Here is an 18,118-nt window from a genome sequence, read left to right as displayed (position 1 = left end):
ACCTTGAGATATTCACCGTCAACTGATACTCTCCTTGCGAGTTGGGCTCCATGAGGGTTCAGAGCCTCATGGAAGTAGGTCTTCCTCTCATTGATCCTCAAACATAATCCTATTGGCCTCGTGTTTTAGTCAGGTGTACGCTTCACATAGAAAGTGCGAAGCCGCGCAAATGGAAATTTTGGGTAAAAATCATGCTCTGGATGTCGAAGCCCAAGCTTTGCACCATCCAAGCGTTTAACCAACTTTCTAGAGCGATGTTAAACAGCAAACAGGAGAGTCCCTTTGCCATAAACCCTCAGAAAAGAGAACTGGATACATTGAAATGACATAATGAAATTGGTACTTTAATTTAGTTAGTTGAAGATCAAACGATTTCGACAGCTTGTTTTAATTGAATATAATATTTGCAATGCTCTATCTCTAGTAAAAAACAAAATCTCGACTAGATTACACATGTTTCTATCCACTGCGAAGATTTTACGCAATTACGAAATTCATCTGCTCATCTCTAGAAGCCAAGCTGCGACAGAACTTCCTGCTCTTCCGGCGATAGTTCAAACTGCTCGTTGTTCGTATCGGCCATTGCTTGCAGTTGGGCCTGCAGCTCCTGCATCTCTTGCGTGCATAGACGCCGTTGCGTCATGGCACAGTTACGATACTCCCGCAGCAGATGTGTTTCCCATAAAAAGTCCGCACAATTGTCCAGCTCGGCCTGACAGCGGACGTACAGTGCTACCACCAGCGGTTGAAATTCGGCTGGTGTGTCCTCGGGAAAGGTGCGGGCGAATGCGGTTGCTAGCAGTTGGTTTTGGTAGTCGACGGTACGTTGCTCCAAGTTTACGGGACCGCCAGGACCGCCGGCATTTGGCTTCTTGCCACCGGCACCGGGTACGGTCGTTTCTTCCGGCTATGGGACGGGGGATCAGCAGAGGGTGAGGTGAGAGAGAGTGCATGCCAGAACGCTACTAAACTGCTAACTGTGGGTCTGTGTCAGACAACTTACCTGTTGGGCCACGGCAAGTGCAATCGCCACGAAGGCAAAAATGGCCAGGGAGCTATTCATTATGTGTCGCGTGAAGCGTTTGGTCTGGTATGTGCAGCAGCAGCTCGCCAACCGGCAATACATATACTGGACCGGAGTTGTTTATCGGATGCCATGGAAAGTGCCCGTTTAGCTCTCTTTAGTATGCCAAGTGTATTAGAATGTTTGCAGGTGCATTATCGTTGGCTTTGGGTTATCGGTACAATTCATCCGCACCGCCCCAACTGTTGCCAACCTGCACGCTGTTGATTATTTGATGAGCTGGTTGCTATGTTTGTCAGTGGTAGACTTTTTGTTTCCCCACAGATCACCCCCTGTCTAAGACGTTGCAGTCAATTAGCGATAAAGGTACGAGGGAACACGATGCACTGAGGTCGTCTGGCCAACAGTAACGGTGTAGCTTCCTATTTGGTAAATGCGTACTAAAATATTTACCCCGGAAGAATGGTTCGAGAATAATATTTGTACTGAGCAGGTGTAGACGTTGGGGCCGGCAACAACACATAGCGCATTATTTATAGAGAAATAAATATAGATCTTCTAGACCACCTAACAAATTGCACATTTTTGGAGAGCTTTTTGGCGGCGGGTTGTGACTTCTTTTTATCACGCAGTAGTCAAGTTCATCCGGGGCTCATCCAGGGAGTCCAACAATTCCTAAAACTCTGAACATCCAACTACAAACCCTCAAAGACCAACGTCATGTTATTTGATAGTAGTTTGGGTGATTGTTTTGTATTGCAAAGTGCTGGCAAACGGCTGATATGCTTCAGAGTAACACGTACAAATCAAAAAGTTAATGACAAAACATCCTTCCTGATGAAGTCTACCTCCCATCTGCCGCAGACAGCGGCAACCGGCAAAAGTTTAAATTATGACGACAATTAGTACAATAGATAGCGCGATAACACCTCAGGTAATTTCTTCCCACAGCGACAAGCGCTAATGTGAAGTAAGCGCGCCCCATACGGACCTGCTGGGAAGGTTGGGGCGCCCATCGAAATGGGCGTAGGTACTCCACCGAGCGACGGTCACATGGATTGGACCGTGATTCTTGTGTAAAGAAGGTGAAGTCACTATCATTGCGGAAGAATTTCTCACACCATTTCTGGCTATACCACACCCGGGATCTCCGGGCGGGTAAATTCGACGCGCTAGCACGTGTAACATTGGACTTTCGATGCACGGACGCCCCTTTCTTCCCGCATCAGAAAGACCTGATACGGGGTTAGCACGGGGTGCCGGTAGGCGGGGAAGGTGTGTGGGTGGTGATGGGATGACAAAAGCCACTATATAAACGAGCAGTAAAGAAGTCGTGGCATTTAATTAAGTTTTTGCTCGCTTCGGGAAACTATCTCGGAACTTCACTCGGATCTTAATTCGCTTACTTTAGATATCGCGTATCTCCTGTGCGCTTCCGTCTTTCCTCTGGAGATTGCCGAGACACTAGCAGTCGGTGAGTACGGTTCCACCGAGCACCACAAAAACACATTGCGCGGTGTGAGCTTGAGAGCAAGAGCAAGTCAAAAAAAAATAAACCCACTCGTAAGAAACGAAAAAGCTAAAGCAAAAGTGCTGTTACAGATCTCGTCCGCACAGGGAGTCAGACAGTGTTGGCTGGCAAAGTTTCGTAAACAGTGAAGCGTCCGCGGGGTACCCGTCATCAGCAAAACAGCGGTAGAAGTTTAAAGTTCGCATCGCATCGTACGGGTTTGCTTTGTTAGCGATAGTAGCAGAATGTTCCACCGGTCGATCTTGTTCGTAGCTGTCATTTTGGTGACTATTTGGGCGACTGCTCAGGTATGGATGATTCTTTCCTTGCAAAAATGGCTCAAATGTTCGAGAATTATTAACACACATTAACAATCAAATTTAGGCACAAGAACCGGATGCATCAAGCAACGGCGCTGGACTAACGCTGGAGGAACAGGCAGCACAGTACAAGTCGACGGTACTGCTGGTGCTGGCGAACCGTGCCAACAGCCTGCCGGCGGAGAATGCACTCGCGGTGGCGGCCGTACTAGAGGAGGCAAGCCAGCAGCTGGACGCGTGCGGTGCCGGCTTGGCAACGCACCAACAGGTCTGGCAGTACAAAATGTGCGGATCGGCCGTACTGCAGCAGGGACTGGCCGCACTGTCGGCGTTGCAGGCCGCCAGTGGAGCCGCCCCGAGCGGAACATATTAGAGGTGTTTAGGGCGTTGGGCGCAGGGAAGACAATAAAGAGGTGTAAGGTTAATTTTTGAACTTCTTCTATTTCTTCGCTTAACGACCTGTTAGAGCCATGCCGGATATCGAATGGCTTAAACATTGGTCTAATGGAGTTGCTGGCGAAATGTATGGATTTGGACAGAACGAAAAGTTGCTGGACAAATTTAATTTAATTTGTACTTTTTCGAAGAGAGTATATTAGTATGAGGATTTTCTGGATTAAGTCGGCATCGGATGTAGCTTTTTAGGTGTCATTTTGTGGTACCATGTAGTTAGACAGTTAGTCCAACTGTCCAGGCAGTCCAAATCAGACAGTTGTTGCAGATATCAACTGCAGGAGACAACAGCGGCGCTAGTCTTCATTAGACGACCTGCATGACCTCTGAGGTCCGAGGGTCAACAAGAAGAGAGTGCGGATTTAAACGATATTGGAGGTGCAATTTCTTATCAGTAAACGCCACCTGTACATCAATTAGCAAGACCACAATTTAGGTTTTGCGTCATTAAATCCTTATGATTTTTCTCGATCCTCTCGGTAAGCTTCTGAGCATTCGGAGCTACACACTAATGATGTCGCTCTCATCAGCTCAGACCAGCTTCGGGATCGTCTTATAAAAAAAACATGGCGGGCATGGTCCTCGCTGTTTCTGCCCCAGAGTCTCGCACGCTAGCCCATCACACCAAGCACCGAATCGTTCCACGCAATATTTTGTTTGCACTTTTTTGCTCTGCGCGTTCGCTTATAATTTCTCGCCAACAGCGTTGTTACGGTGTGGCGTAACACCGGATGTGCCACCATTTTGTCGAAGAAGAAAACAAACCAATCATCGCGGTCCAGTTGGTCATCCGGTAACGTTCACCGGTGCCGTGTACTTCGGGAAGCCATATTTCCTTCGGCAAATTCTACAAAAAACATTCGGGCTCCGGCTGATGGTGTTTATGTGAAGACTTTCCAGTGCCGTGAGTCTTCTACGGGTATCCGTGGGCGTGTGTGTGTGCGTGCACAACGAGACTGAAATATATGACTTAAGTTTAATTGTACGTTACATTGTAGCGTTGGAGTTTTCGCCCCTCCCCCGGCAGCCAGCCTGGCCAGTTAAACTACCGGTGCAGCTTTTCCTTTGTTTAGACAATTCTCTGGCTTCGGCTTTACGCGTACCGTGTGCCAGCTTGGTTTGATGTGCTGCTACCGTCTTGAGTCGATACTTCATCGAATACCGAAAAACAGCAGCAGGTCGTAAAGGAAATTTATATAAACTGCCTGTAAGGGTTGCCATATGTTTTGATGAACTTCGGCCATGCTTCATCCGGTGAGAGTTCGAGAACTGGGAAAAGCATCCTCGATGTGAAAAATCGACAACGGCAGTGTACATAAATTGCCTCACCAGTCCAATTTCTCGCCCGTGCATCCCTAGGTAACTCTGGATAAATCCTATTGTCCACCGTGATTGAGGATTGATTGACCTCCTGGTGCGCTTTTGAAGGTGTTGGATTTTGCGCCCAAATTCTCCCATGTACTCTCCGACGTGGCGCCTCAGGGTTTCGGGAAACGTACAACAAAAAAAAAATATTACCAAACTAAATCTGATTGAGTGAGTCGCTGAGTGAAACATTTGTAATAAAAATTACTTCCCATCCCAGGTGGAAGTTCGCTTTCCACCCGAAGAAAAAAACATTGGACGCCATTGTTTGCTTTTGTTGTGCTGCTTTCTCTTGCAGAGCTGCTTCTAAAGCCATTCATACGGTGGGTGCGTTTGATTGCCTTCCCAGGGGGAGGGGGTCATAAGACCACTTCCCTCTATTAAGAAACGCACACAAAGCATTCCATCATTGTACTTGGTTCTCAAAGAAAGAGAAAAAAAAAACAAAAAGGATGCCATTTGTTCAGCGTACAAATTGACCATCTAAAGCTGCCTGAAACTTCTTTTTTTCGAAGGAAAATACTTTAGAAAAAAAGAGGAAAAAATTATTAGTGACAGTTTTAATAACGCTTTTCTGTGCTGACTACACTAAGCCGCTTCCCGCGTTCCTGCGTTCTGTTTGAGGAAGCCTGGCCACGCCAACTAAAAATTCAATATGGCTGTACATCGCGCGAGAGCCAACCCAAAAACGAAAAAAGGAACGCACACACACACACACACACACTCACTCGTGCAGAGTAATTGTGTGCATCAGTGTGTAAAGCAATTCGCTTTACGATTTGAAATTGCTGTACTGTTACGCTTTCCACAACAAAAGGGAAGGCCTTTAATTTCTGCACGCCATCCGAAAAAAAAAGCGAACCAGGACATAAACGTCATAAAGCTTGCGTACACTAGCAAAACACTACAGTTCTTCACTTGTCCAGTGCAAGCTGGTTGGCCGGGGTAGCGCGGAAGTGATGGGAGTCTCGGTAAGGAGAGAAAACAAACTGTCCCCAATGTAAAGCGAGGCACAATGGTAAAAAAACCGCATGTCTAAAGTGCTTTTTGCTTCAACACAATCCGCAGGAATTTTGTCTCTCCTATACCTTCCCACCTCGTCCCTCCCCCTTCCCTTCACCGCACAGAGTTACGCACCTTAGGTGGAGTTGCATTTTTCAACTCCCTGGTCCCATGGTCTACATGCTTTTCAGATAGTGAGGAATTTGAGCGAATTATCCAAAATTTGTACGCTACACCACACATGAATGGGGACCGAGAATTTTCTATTCCGACACGTTAGGGTTTTTGGGAGTTTGGAATCGGTTCTGCTCTCAACGTATTTGACCCTCCCACCTCCCGGAGCTGCTTTTTTCTCTTCTAGACCTTATATGCAGGGGTTTTTGAACACTCTTTTGTTAAAAATGTTTGTAGCATTGTAGAAGAATGTATTCCAAGTTAGCACAGGAAGTCGTTCAAGAATGTTTGCAGATTACTTGGAAGTTTAGATTTCGGAAGTGCTTAATAGAAGAACACGCATTAGGAGATCCAAGATCCAGTCCTGGAATCGGAATGGGGACTTTTTATCGGGAGATCTATCTTAGAAAAGCACAATCTTCTGGTAGTAACAAGAGTGGACGTCCAGGTTTTCGGATCAATTCCAAGTGCAGAACTGCTCTTCTCAAGCCATCGAATGGCTTATTAGACTTGTTGATACCTCGCCGATCTGTTGGGTGACCGTTTAGAATCTTATGAAATACGAAAATCTGCTCTAGTACCTTAAGATGCTTCTACAAGAGATCGAACAAGTTAATCTGTCCGACATGAGCAAAGCTGGGAACGCCTGGAAGTCAACTGAAGCCAACTTCCACCTCGTCGGAAGAGTTTGGAAAAATCGTCGTTGGCTGAATTTTGGTCCGCGGTTAAAATACTTCTTCTGTGTAGTCCATCTAGAAAAGGGACACTCGTCTAAGCTTAGCAAACACGTGGATCCACTGGTAGGATCCCTAGATTTATGGCACGCAACATCCAGAGGACGTACAGATCCGTCAATTACAAGTATCAACTGCTTTTAAGTCCTTCTAGTCGATCAGAAGGTCTTATGTTTATTGGATGATATGCATAGGTCAAAATTTAAAACAAATCTAATTTAACATCTTTAGATGCTTCTCCAAGATGGTTGGTCGATTCTTTCGGAGTGCTGCTATGGCTTGCTTTGACAAGAAATGCTTTGTCTACCAGGAGAAGCAAAACAAACCCAATTAGCTATTAAATGTTGATGCACGCTACATAAACATTATATTTAAATGGGAAACTCTTAATGTGCTTTTGCTCAATCTACGACACAAGGACTCTTTGTGAAATGCTACTACAAAGCGAAGGGGGAGTATATGTGTGTATCCTCAATAATACCATTAAAGATATGGTACGGTTACGAGTGTGGTTTTGGAGTAAATTCGATTTTCTCCTAGCGTCTGTAGCGTACGTGTGTATGCAAATCGATCGATTAGCAGTATCATGTATTTACGTTCGGTGATATGATAATATCTTTTACTGCAGTTGATTAAAACAATGTTCACTGGTTCTGTGTGGATACTGTTGTGTGTGTGAGAGAGAGAGATGAAAATAGAGGGTAAAAAAGAAGGAAGCATAATAAAAATTCCATTACAAGAGCTGCTCCTTTAGGCAAGGCACTGCTAATGCGATGCGATTATGAACAGCAACCAATAATAAAGAATAAAAACATGCTCACACGCACATAAAAAAAATCCTTCCTCAGAACGAGCGGGTGGTACACATTTAAATAAACGAAGCGACCCTTTTGGATGGTGCTACAGAGCAGGGGAAGGGGGGGGGGGAAATGGTGCGTATCTCAGCTTTCCACGGTGGACGACGTCGAGGACATCCTTTTCCAGCTCACGTACCGCACGGGCCGGGCCGGGAAAGAATGTTTGCGACCGGTTGCGGATACCGGGAGTCCTGCCGAAAGCAACCGGTACGATGCGAAACAAAAAAAAAAAGAAAAGAAGAAAAAACGGTACGATATGTGAGCCAAATACGAAATTAACACACCGTCGGTCGGAAAATTTGGTGAGCGAAACACGCAAAAGTGTTATTGGATTGTGTAAGAAACCGACAAAAAAAAAAAAAAAATTCGACATAACTTATCCGCTCCAGCAGCTTGCGTGTGTGTGTGTGGATAGTTGAAAAAAGAAAAACAATAACCACAAACACGGAGGAAACAAGATAAGCAAGAATGAGAAGAAAATAACAAAAGAGGAAAAAATCTTTTAGTGCTAACACCATAGCAAAGCAACAAACCGTGTAAAGTACGGTTCCAATTGATTAACCATAATTATGTAACGGCACCCAAACTACTGCAAAGCGCATAACCTTCTCCTGTCCATTTCTTGTCTCCTCACACCTGCTTTCCTGCTGCGATCCTACTCAAACAGCCCGAAAAGGTCCGAAAACTAAAAATGAAAAACGACGGCCGAAAAAACAAAACACAGAGCGGAAAGCAAAAATGGAGGCGGAAATGGTTTCTGACAGTTTAAAATTCCGACTATGTCCCGAATGCTCGAAATTTATGTGTGTACGTCACCGGAGCGTGAACACGCACAAATATATGTATAAATGTGTTTTCTTCCTTCCGTTTCTTTCGCTGCTTGTGGCTTGTGGAAATCGGATTGCGCTGGGGCGGAAAGAGGAATCGTTGCCTTCGGGTCGCTTTTTGCCTTCCCGAAAATTGCACCACCAATTGCACACTTAAGCAAACCGGCTCCACACCGACCGTCTGTGAGTCGTGAGAACCGGGCACTGGGACACTGCTCGCGGCAAGTGTCAATTGTGCCGGTGACGCACGACGCACCGTGTCCGATGGTTGGGTAATGGGGATAAACATAAACATATGAAATTAGGTATGAATACAAAGTGAGGGGAAAAATGGTTGGCGTGGTCAGCGATACGAAATGTGTTGCGAAAGACGTAGATTTTCGTGGTAGCTGGAGGCGAAATAAACGAGCGAGCGAGGTAATATAGTGGACATCGAATGGCAAGCTCTTCTAGAAGAAAAACCAAGTATTAAGTTGAATGCAACAAACGTTGCAAAAGCAGCAGAAAATCCTGAAGAACATTATGCATCTTAAAATCCATTGAATGAAGACAATGAGCTTTCGCTACGGACAATCAGGGCTAGACGACAAGCGCCGGAGGTAGTTTACAATGCTACAAAAAGGAAAAGAAAAGTATCAATCGAACGATAAGAGATGGGGGAAATTGTTATTAAAAAGGGAAAACTAGCACCGGTTTGCCAAACGAGTGCCGTGGCAGTGATTGTAAAGGTGTGCGCTTCTGTCTACTGCTAAAACGTGGGTTCGAATCCACGCCTTGGAATTATTTTCTAGGGCGAACACTGGACTACCAAAACCGGTTTGATGAGTAGCTGCACTTACCCATAATAAAGCCCATCAATCCGAGAAAAATGGTAACCCCTTTTTCAAAACGGACACCACTCGAGGGCCACTGTCTCGTGTCAAATGCACAAAACACGCAACCACACGTGAACCGATGACAGCAGTTCGATACGGGGGCAGCGTGATTATAAATGAGATTTCTCGTATTTCATAAATCCCTTTAACACTCCGGCTCCGGGGATGGGAGCATGTGGGGTTGGGCTGTCAGCGTGTGTGTGTGTGTGCGTGTTTATATGGTGAGTTACCAATGAGCTGCTGAAATCGATTCGCGCCACATATGGATGGTGTGTGTTCGTGTCTGACTAATTCCTTAGGAGTGATGGATGGGGCCGGTGGGAGCAGGACAGGCGAGAGGAAGGAAGTGTAAAATTCCAAAACAGATAAAACAAAACACGCACACACACATATTTTCGCACCTTTCAAATACGTTGCAGCACCATTTTTTGTGTGTTTTTTTTTTGAAAATTGAACTAGATTTATGATCCTGAAGCGAAGAGTAGATAAATGGAGGTTCGTTTTTATTTCTGTGCATAATATTGTTAGTAGTAGTGTGTGTGTGTGAGAGAGTTTTTGCAACTAACACCTAAAGGAATGGGCAGATTGAATGGTTTTAATTTTTAAAATTTACGCACACACACACACACACACAAACACACAAACAGATAGACATTATAGACTTATGAATGTATTCTGTGCAAATGTGATTATGATGGAGGCGCCCGGTACTTCATGGTTTATTTGCTATTTATTTATTTCTATTTACTGTTTTGAACGCAATACGGCCAGGCTTGTTCTGTTTGATTAAATAAACTACTTTTTTCGTGTTTTTGTGCTACCTATAATCGTATTAGCGATTTCATAGCGCAGCACACTCACGTGAGTATAGCCATATCAGCTAGTGAACTTGAATGCACTTTGACACAAGAAAATGGAAAACACTCAATATTGATATTCATGCAATATGTTTTCAATGAACCAACATTAACCTCATCCACCTCCTCCTTCATCTCCTACCATTTCACCAGCAATTTTCCAGCTTCCATTTGCAAGCCGGCGGTGGCGCAGCACCACCATTCTTATCGCACTTTTACAGCATTTTATGGCAAACCATAAATTACCTACCTTAACGAGGCTGACTTTCTATCAGCTAATCGAGATCGATTGTTTGCTCGTAGCAATCGAATTTCGAACAAATGATCACATTTAACGCTGCCACTCCGCTCGCACGCTCGCACGTGCTTTAAATTGAGTGAAAAGCGAGCGGCAAAGGCCTGTGATTGGGAGAAGGTGCGAGATAAGGGCGGGAGAAATGAACGAGTTGTTTGTGTGAGTGGGCGTGTGTGTGTGTGTTTTTACTTTTGCACTACAGGCAACGATTGTACTTCTGTGCCGTCTATCTATATTGTAAGGTTTGGGCCCACGGGAGGATAATTGAAAGCCAGGCAGCCAAGTGCAATAAAGCCAGCAAAACAACGTGTCCCGCTGTCTTGCATTTGGGAAGTTTCTTTGCCACCATCCTATTTAGCTGCCCGTACAGTTGAGCAGTGTCAATCACATTAATCTACATCATGCTACCACCATTTGCGATCGTCTTTCTTTCATTTTTCCTCGAGATCGGTTCGTACGCTTGTGCTTTTCTTGTGCCTCGGCAAACAGTTAGCAGCAGCATTGCATCGCTATATGCTCAGGACAGTTCCGTGTGGCACAATTTATGCGAATGTATCCTTTCCGTCAAACATATTATCCTGGCAGCGTCGTTGTCTTGGCCGGGCTGGATACAAACCGTCTTGAGTGCGGTATAAAATGAAATTTATTGCCCATACTGTTCCTCAATCTTTTCTTTTGCAATTCCTTCCCACCGGCACCAACCTCCAAAGCCCCTTTCTATCTCCTTTCTGCTATACACTCACACACACACACACACACACACACACACACACGATTTTAAACTCGTACGTATCGAGCTGAATTCGATGCATACCGGCATGAAAAAAAAGCGTGTATCCCCAAGTAACATTTTGAGTTTTGTCACGGTTCTTGCAAGACGTGTTAAGACTAGAATTTCTGATAAAACAACAAATAAAACAACAGCTTTTTTCGCACTTTTCAAGGCAGAATCTACACAACACTTTCGAAGATAGTGTTCTAGACTCCGGTACTGAGAGAGCTTTTACTAGAGAAAGATATTAACTTCCCTATTCCATTTTCCATCCAAACTTTTCTTCGTTGAATCGATAAATCAAAACATTAAAACAACTTGAAGCCCAGGCAATATCAATGGAGATTAGACGAGTTAGTTAAGTTTTTATCGCATTGGTTTTGTTTTTAAATATGGCATAATGCATTCCAACGTTACTAGCCCCCAGAGCTGGTGCTCTGAGAAGAACAGCAACCTAGAATAGCTGCATTCGGATAAAATGATTCTCAAAACTATAATTAAGCAATTCCGCAAGCTTAACTCTTAATCGGTTCCGATGTGCGGCGGGCAATTAGAATCCTAGAATCAGCAAAAATTAGCTGTCAGAAATAGGATTTTCCGTAATAGTCGGAAATAGAGTGAGGCTTCTTCTTTTATCGCTGTAAAACGTAGAGAGAAGAAGAGCTCGGCCTAACATTTCTGGCTTCCTTCACTTTAATTACTTATACTACTTTTATCCTGATAACGAAAGTTTTAATTTTAATAATCAACCATCTAGCAATACGGCCTGGCCGTCCTTTATGACTAAAAAAAAAAAAAGATCAACTATCTAATAATCTTTAACATACCTTTTTTTACCAATATGACCAATGGTTTATGAGCAGATTCCACGATAAAACTAGAATCAAATATTTTTATATCCAAAAGCCAAAAAAAAAAAATGTTTCTTGGGTCACGTTAGCTGCTGTACTGTTTAGCCACTTCGATTGGTGTTTTGCACTGCATTCCCACCTTTTGCTGTACCAGAAGTGTTTCGCCTCCCCTCCACTGCAAAACATTACCCCGCAGCATGTTGATTACCGGATGTAGCTTGTACCTCCTTTTCTTACCTACCCTCTACGCCGTTAGCTCACAACCCACTTCTGGTCAGGTTCACGGTTTCGATCATAAATTTATTTTTAAATGAACCACCCATCGTTCGACGTTCGACGATATCTTGCCTGGTGCTTGGGCCGAAGACATCGGGTCGTAGTTGCTACAGTGTGATGAAAATGCATAAATAATGCCATACCCGTTCGGTGTGAGCGGGTGGGAAAGCAAATGGTGGCTCTTGTGTTTCCAATCTACCGTAGCTGAATGTAATCGTCCTGATAAGAGCGTTAAGGCAGGTGGCAAAGGATGTTGGGCTGTAGAAGTAAAGCGGGAGGAAGAAAAGAACTGAGGGTAATGAAATCATATGTCAGCTTCAGTTAAATGCGTTTGCGCACGTGATTAGAGTGATTGATGGGGTTGCATATTGAGCCACCACCGATCAATTAGGACTGGAAAAACATAGACAAGCAGGATACAACAGTTAGGCGTGGTGGTAAGGGTAAAATGGGAAAGGGGGTGGAAAGGGAAAGAAGGGTTTCGGAAGTCATTTATTTTGTTTATTTTTACCGGTGGAAAATAAAAGCTTCGCCAACTAAACCTGACCTGGGTTGTGTTGCACATTAATCGCTTTCAGTCTAAATAACGACCCTTCCCTACTCATGTTGACGGTTTGAGGGTTTAGGGTGTTGTATGCTTGACGTTTTACATTGACAACAGTATCACAATGTTGTCGATCGATAAATATCTACGAATCAGCCTCTGTTCATGTGGACTGCGGATTCGCTATTCGCCTCCAGCTTATGTTGAGGAGCTCACCCTAGGAGTTTTATTGGACTCATAATTGTGAGGTTATTCGTCACGATTCGTCGCTGGTTCTTCTAATAATCCTACATCACGATGATTGTGACCAGAGTCCACGTTTCAGAGTCATAAGCAAGTACAGGGATTATGAATGTCCGGCAAAAGCCCCAGAGAGGGTTCCAGGTGCCGCCAGTCTTCACATGGTAGGACCAATATTCTGGATATCCGACTACGTGGTACCGATAAGTTTAATAAGCCATTAGATGGTCGGCTTGACCTAGTAGGTCGTTACCTTGGCTAATCTGTCATATGTTGTGTTTTTTAAATCGATGGAGAGATTCTACGGCTGCTCTGCTATCTTGCCCAAGATTTGGAGGAAATTGATGATTGAAAAGTGTCTGGATATACGTAGGCGTTCCGGTAGTTGATGAACTCGACCATATATCTCCCGTCTTGTATGTGAGAATGCCGAGATTTCGATCCAGAGGCATCAATTCACTATCCCATAGTTTTAACATTTTGATACAAAATACTATTCGCAAGAGGACTTCTAGTAGGTAATTCTGGTAAAACTTTCTTCCTTTTCTATAACGCAGTCTGATTTCTTGAAGGTCAGACTCCTTCTGCTTATATTGTTTTGCTATCCCAATAGAAAGGCCTGATCGTATTGGTTGCTTTTAGATTTAATTTAATAATTTTTTTATTCCTGTCCCTGCTAACCCTGGAACCCACATCCGGACGCATCGTGCAGTCATATCAACACGTGCACACTAGTCCATTAGGCATGCATAATTAGCGAGAAAAACCTAACCAACCGAAAACGGCTGTCAGTTTCCTCTTGAATCGTGCTCGTTTTAAACCCCCTGGCAGCTCTAAAGTTATCGAATCCCTTTGCCACACCCCCCTCCTCGGCCTCTTCCCTTTACCTTCTTTCCCTCACTTTCTTACACACGCAGACACCAAATAAGGAATGTTGTTATAATCTCCGCCATAGTCGCGAAGTCTATTCGAAACACCTTCGCAAGACGAATACTTTGCTTTCTTGGCATGGGAAAAGGCGATTTTTCCTGAGCTGAATACGTGAAATTTTCCATCCCATTTGATGCTCCACACCGTTCCATTTTCCCGAGGATGGTGCGTTAAAAAGGTGCGTCCCAGGTAGCTGATGAAAATGATACAAAAAGTGAAATGGAAGTAAAAAACGTAAAATAAAACAAAACTTTCAACCACCTTCACAGAAGCGTAATAAAAGGCAAGACATCAGCAACACTTTCCTGCCGTCACGTCACGCTAAATTTCTTCTTTTTGTTTTCGCTTGCACCTCTTCCCAGATGCCCTCTTTCACTCTCTTTCTCTCTATATTAAAAAAAAAGGGAGAAATAAAAGCAACGGTTAGCCTTAATTTAGTGCCCCAAAACACCATCACACTCGACTTTTGGGGGCCGGTCGCGGATTTGTTCAGACCCAGCTGCCACCTTGCCTTATGTGGACCGGACTATTAACCACTTTTCTGCTTCCTCCTCTTCTCTGTCCTCCGTTTAGTCAGCACAAAAGCGTCGAACGAACATGTACCACCTTTCCTTTAAATTGCACCACCTGTCTTGAGTGCGAAGTGAAAATTTGTTGGCAACTTCCAGGAAGCAAAAAAAGAAAAATGCAGGAACTTTTGTGTCGCTATAAAGTGGAACAGCAAGAAAGCAAACTCGCTCGCTCGCTTGGGACAGGGAAAACAACATCTTTTCCCATTTTTGTGATCTAAATTGTTTTAAATAGCTTCAAACGTCAATCGGCTGATGACGGGATGGTTTGAAAGGGCTTCGGCCAGATGCAACCCCTTTTGTCATTTTGACCAGGGAAAAGAAGAAGAAAAAGAAGAGAAGGGGGGGGGAGGGTGAGCTTTACTGAAGATGGAAAAGGGGTTTTTCCTCGTGGTGGGGTAGCTAGCAAGGCAGGAAAATTCGTGACTCAATGAAATATTGGTAATTTAAAATTTGTAGGCCCAGTCCTGCTGTTCCTGTTGGGAAAATTAGATACCCCGAATATTTTCTATTAAGCATACATGCACCCTCACACAAACAAAAAATGGCATTAGCAAGCTTTTTATCATGGTGTGAAGTAAGTGTGATGTAGCTAACAGTAACTAAATAGAATAAAATTGGGCCATGAGAGGCACATTTATCCTTAAGGTTACGCCTCCCTTAAATCTTGTTTTCCCTCGTCTTGTGTAGGAAAAGGAGAGCAAGGTGGAAAGGGAGCCCGAAAGTAAGATGAAAAAAAAAATAACTGCGCCATAATATGTTTAACCGTGCAGGCTGTATTTAATTGCGCTAGGGGTTCAATGGATTTAGTAGCGTTTTATTCTCAACAATTCCCTTTTTTTCATGGGCTCTTCTCCGTTCTCGCATTCTAGCCCAACAAACACGTTGTCAGGTAAGTAGTCGTCAAATTAAAATAATATATCTACGCACACACACACACACACACCCACACACACAAAGTGAGGCTAGACGGGAGCTGCTCCAAATCATGGAAAATGTATGAGAACATCTCGCGCGCCTCGCCAATGTCACTCTGGGAATTTTCGAACAAATATGGTGAATAAAATTATTATTTTTTAAATTTTTATTCGATCTTCCCAATTGGATGATCAACCTCAAATGCTCTGGAGCATTTCTGCAATATAGAAACAGCAGCAAAATAAATAATTATTGCGAGTAATTGAATTTATGAATTTCTTCTCGTAAGTTGCCCATAGTGGAGTACACGTGGCTCGGTTAATCCATGTTTTTTTTTTATTGCAAAAGTTTAAGGGCACGATGGGTGAGCCGTTAAAAACAAGAAAACCAGTGGAAAACGAGAAATCATTTGCAAAAATGCACCCAAAGCCTGGAAAAGCTTTTTGACCAAAAGCCGATGGAAATTGTGTAATAAAATAATCTGTTGTTATTTATTTTTCGTTCGCTTTTCTCTTTTGTTTATTTTTTTTATCGAAATGGGGGGGGGGTGAATTTTCTTTCTTCTTCTTCTTCTTCTTCGTTTTTGGGGTAAGTTCCGGTCGATGTTCTACAAGAGCACTTAGCAGTGTTCAAATACTGCCGAAGACCCCCCAACGATTTTGTCGAACGGGGTAAAAGGGTTACCACCCTCTACCCCACTCCATTTTGTTTTTTTTGGAGGTGGAATTTAATTTTCTTACACCCCGTATGCCGGTGGCCACTTTACGTGTCCACGTTTGGTCGTCATTCGAAAGGGGATTGGAGGATTGCTGACACACCCCCCCCCCCCCCCCTTTTGAAATGCAGGGAGGAGGGGGGAGGGGAAGCGGGAGTGAAATTGAAACGGTACGATGAAGTAGTGTACGCGGCTTCTGTCGCGGCCTCGCCGAGCATCATAAAGCAGGCGAAAGTAATGGAGCTCTCCCAGTTTTGCAGCTTTTTTACGCTGATGGATGATGGCTCATCATTATCATTAGCAGCGATGTCGTTCCGCCATTCACGCGGCTCCTTCGCTGTTACGCGTTACGCGCCTAACGTCTGGGCTTGTTTGTCTGTTCCAAAGCCCCGTTCCAAAGTGGGTTACGGGTTTTTTTTGTTTCGTTGCTGCTTCTCTCGAACTCTCCTTTATCACCACGATGGTGACGATGGCAACAATTGCAAATGGAGGGGGGGGGGAGGAGGGGATTTAATGGTGGCAAGCGAACTGATGAGGATGGGGGAGGGAAGGAAGCAGGGGGAGTAAGAAATGAAAGAACCCATCATCATAATCCACGGAATTACTCATCCCGTGCTCGACCTTGCCCTGCGTTGAAATTCCATCGATGATTTATTTATTTTTTTCCTCGTCTTGTTCAACAATCCCCCCCTCACTGCCAACCCCTTCTACCCTTCCGCCGGTCCGTAGTTGCACCATACTTCTTGTGTGCTTTATTTTTATCAGAACCATTATCTTGCTTGCCTCCTTGCGCTCGTGTTGCTTCGCCGGGTTCGACAACAAGCGTAGCACGAATGCAAGCTCTAGCCATCTGCGCAGCTCGGTCATCTAGGTTTGGTTACTGCTACTTTTTTCCTTTTTTGGATTCCCCCTTTTGCGCCGCCCAGCGAACAGGCCCGCTTGCATACAGATTGGCCGCTGGCTGACCATTCGCGTTGAAGTGTTTCGCCCGTAATAAGTTATTTTTATTTTATTTGCATTTCTTTCCCCTCCCCGAAACGTTCCGAAGAACTCGCTGAGTAATGCGCTTAATGCAAGCTTTCAGGCGATGAGTGCAGTTGGGGTAGTAGTGTTTTCTTCTTTCTTTCGTTTTCATCTCGTTTTTCTTGTAGATACGCAGCTACCGGTTAGTGCCGCTAGACCATGATTGCTTTTGCTTCAATATTTCCAATCAAATTTTCTCCCAATAAAACGAACGTATAAAACCTAGAACCGTTGTGAGACGATCAGGCAGGGATTGCAATTATGGCTAATTTTGTGGCGCTGTGCGACACTCGTGCGGACACGAACAAAGGCAATCAAACCGTATCGTAGCTGGCTCGCTAAAATCTACTTTATGCAAGATCTGATACAAGAGTGCTGATCTAGACAAGTGTAGTAAGCCAAATAGAGCCGAATATTTAGGGTAACCTGTGTATCATATTATTTTTACATTTAATGTTGTACCCTTGGAATTATCGACTGGATATTGAGCCGAGAGAGATGTGAGTAGGAACTACCGTGGCATTACTTTGTTTCGTGCCTGCGCTAAGGTACACGAGCTTCTAGTGTACGAACCTCTTCTCGCTGCTGTCTCGAGCAACAACACGGGCATTTGCTTTCGGAATCCGATTCAACCGTCAGCCTCTGTCATAGAAGCTTCGATGCCGGATGGTGTACTTGGGATATTGAAGATGCCTTTAGCAGCCAAGCTCCAGGCGCTTGGCCTTCCTGTGCAACTGTTGGGATGTGCTATTACGTTGCCAGTCGATTCCTAACCGTGAGGTCCTCTGATCGGTAAAGCTTCTCTCTTCGGCAAGGCCCCCCGGTCCACGATGCATCTCTGGACGGCGAGACCCCTGGAGGTCGCCACCATCGCCCATGCTCCTTCGGGGGTGCTTCAGAGGTAGATTCGGGGGTGGTTAGGAGTTAGGAGAGTCCTTGAAGAAAAGACCATCTTCCTCGTCGAGCTAGAGCACACTGTCTCTAAGG

General features: G+C 44.5%; 3 protein-coding genes across 3 annotated transcripts in view; 2 read left to right on the top strand and 1 right to left on the bottom strand.

Annotated features, from left to right (window-relative positions):
- LOC126561177 (uncharacterized) overlaps positions 1-18,118 on the top strand; it is a 408,397-nt gene that overhangs the window by 69,922 nt on the left and 320,357 nt on the right. The window lies entirely within an intron of this gene.
- LOC126560992 (uncharacterized) lies at positions 507-1,137 on the bottom strand. Its single transcript, XM_050216945.1, has 2 exons — positions 1,004-1,137; positions 507-907 (listed from the first exon to the last, which is right to left on the bottom strand). The coding sequence occupies exons 1-2, from the start codon at positions 1,124-1,126 to the stop codon at positions 509-511; spliced, it is 522 nt and encodes a 173-aa protein (XP_050072902.1). The 5' UTR covers positions 1,127-1,137; the 3' UTR covers positions 507-508.
- LOC126558163 (uncharacterized) overlaps positions 2,780-18,118 on the top strand; it is a 481,612-nt gene continuing 466,273 nt past the window's right edge. Inside the window, exons 1-2 of the mRNA XM_050214165.1 lie at positions 2,780-2,842; positions 2,919-3,229. Coding sequence (XP_050070122.1) covers positions 2,780-2,842; positions 2,919-3,227 — 372 coding nt within the window. The 3' untranslated portion in view covers positions 3,228-3,229. The remainder of the gene's footprint in view (positions 2,843-2,918; positions 3,230-18,118) is intronic.

The sequence above is a fragment of the Anopheles maculipalpis genome, chromosome X (genome assembly GCF_943734695.1).
Source record: "Anopheles maculipalpis chromosome X, idAnoMacuDA_375_x, whole genome shotgun sequence".
Lineage (NCBI taxonomy): Eukaryota > Metazoa > Arthropoda > Insecta > Diptera > Culicidae > Anopheles > Anopheles maculipalpis.
This window is presented reverse-complemented; position numbering and strand designations above follow the sequence as displayed.

Coding starts and splice junctions, on each gene's coding strand:
- LOC126560992 (XM_050216945.1), bottom strand. CDS start 1,126: ATGTATTGCCGGTTGGCGAGCTGCTGCTGCACATACCAGACCAAACGC. Junction 908..1,003: donor CACTTGCCGTGGCCCAACAG/GTAAGTTGTCTG, acceptor CCCGTCCCATAG/CCGGAAGAAACGACCGTACC.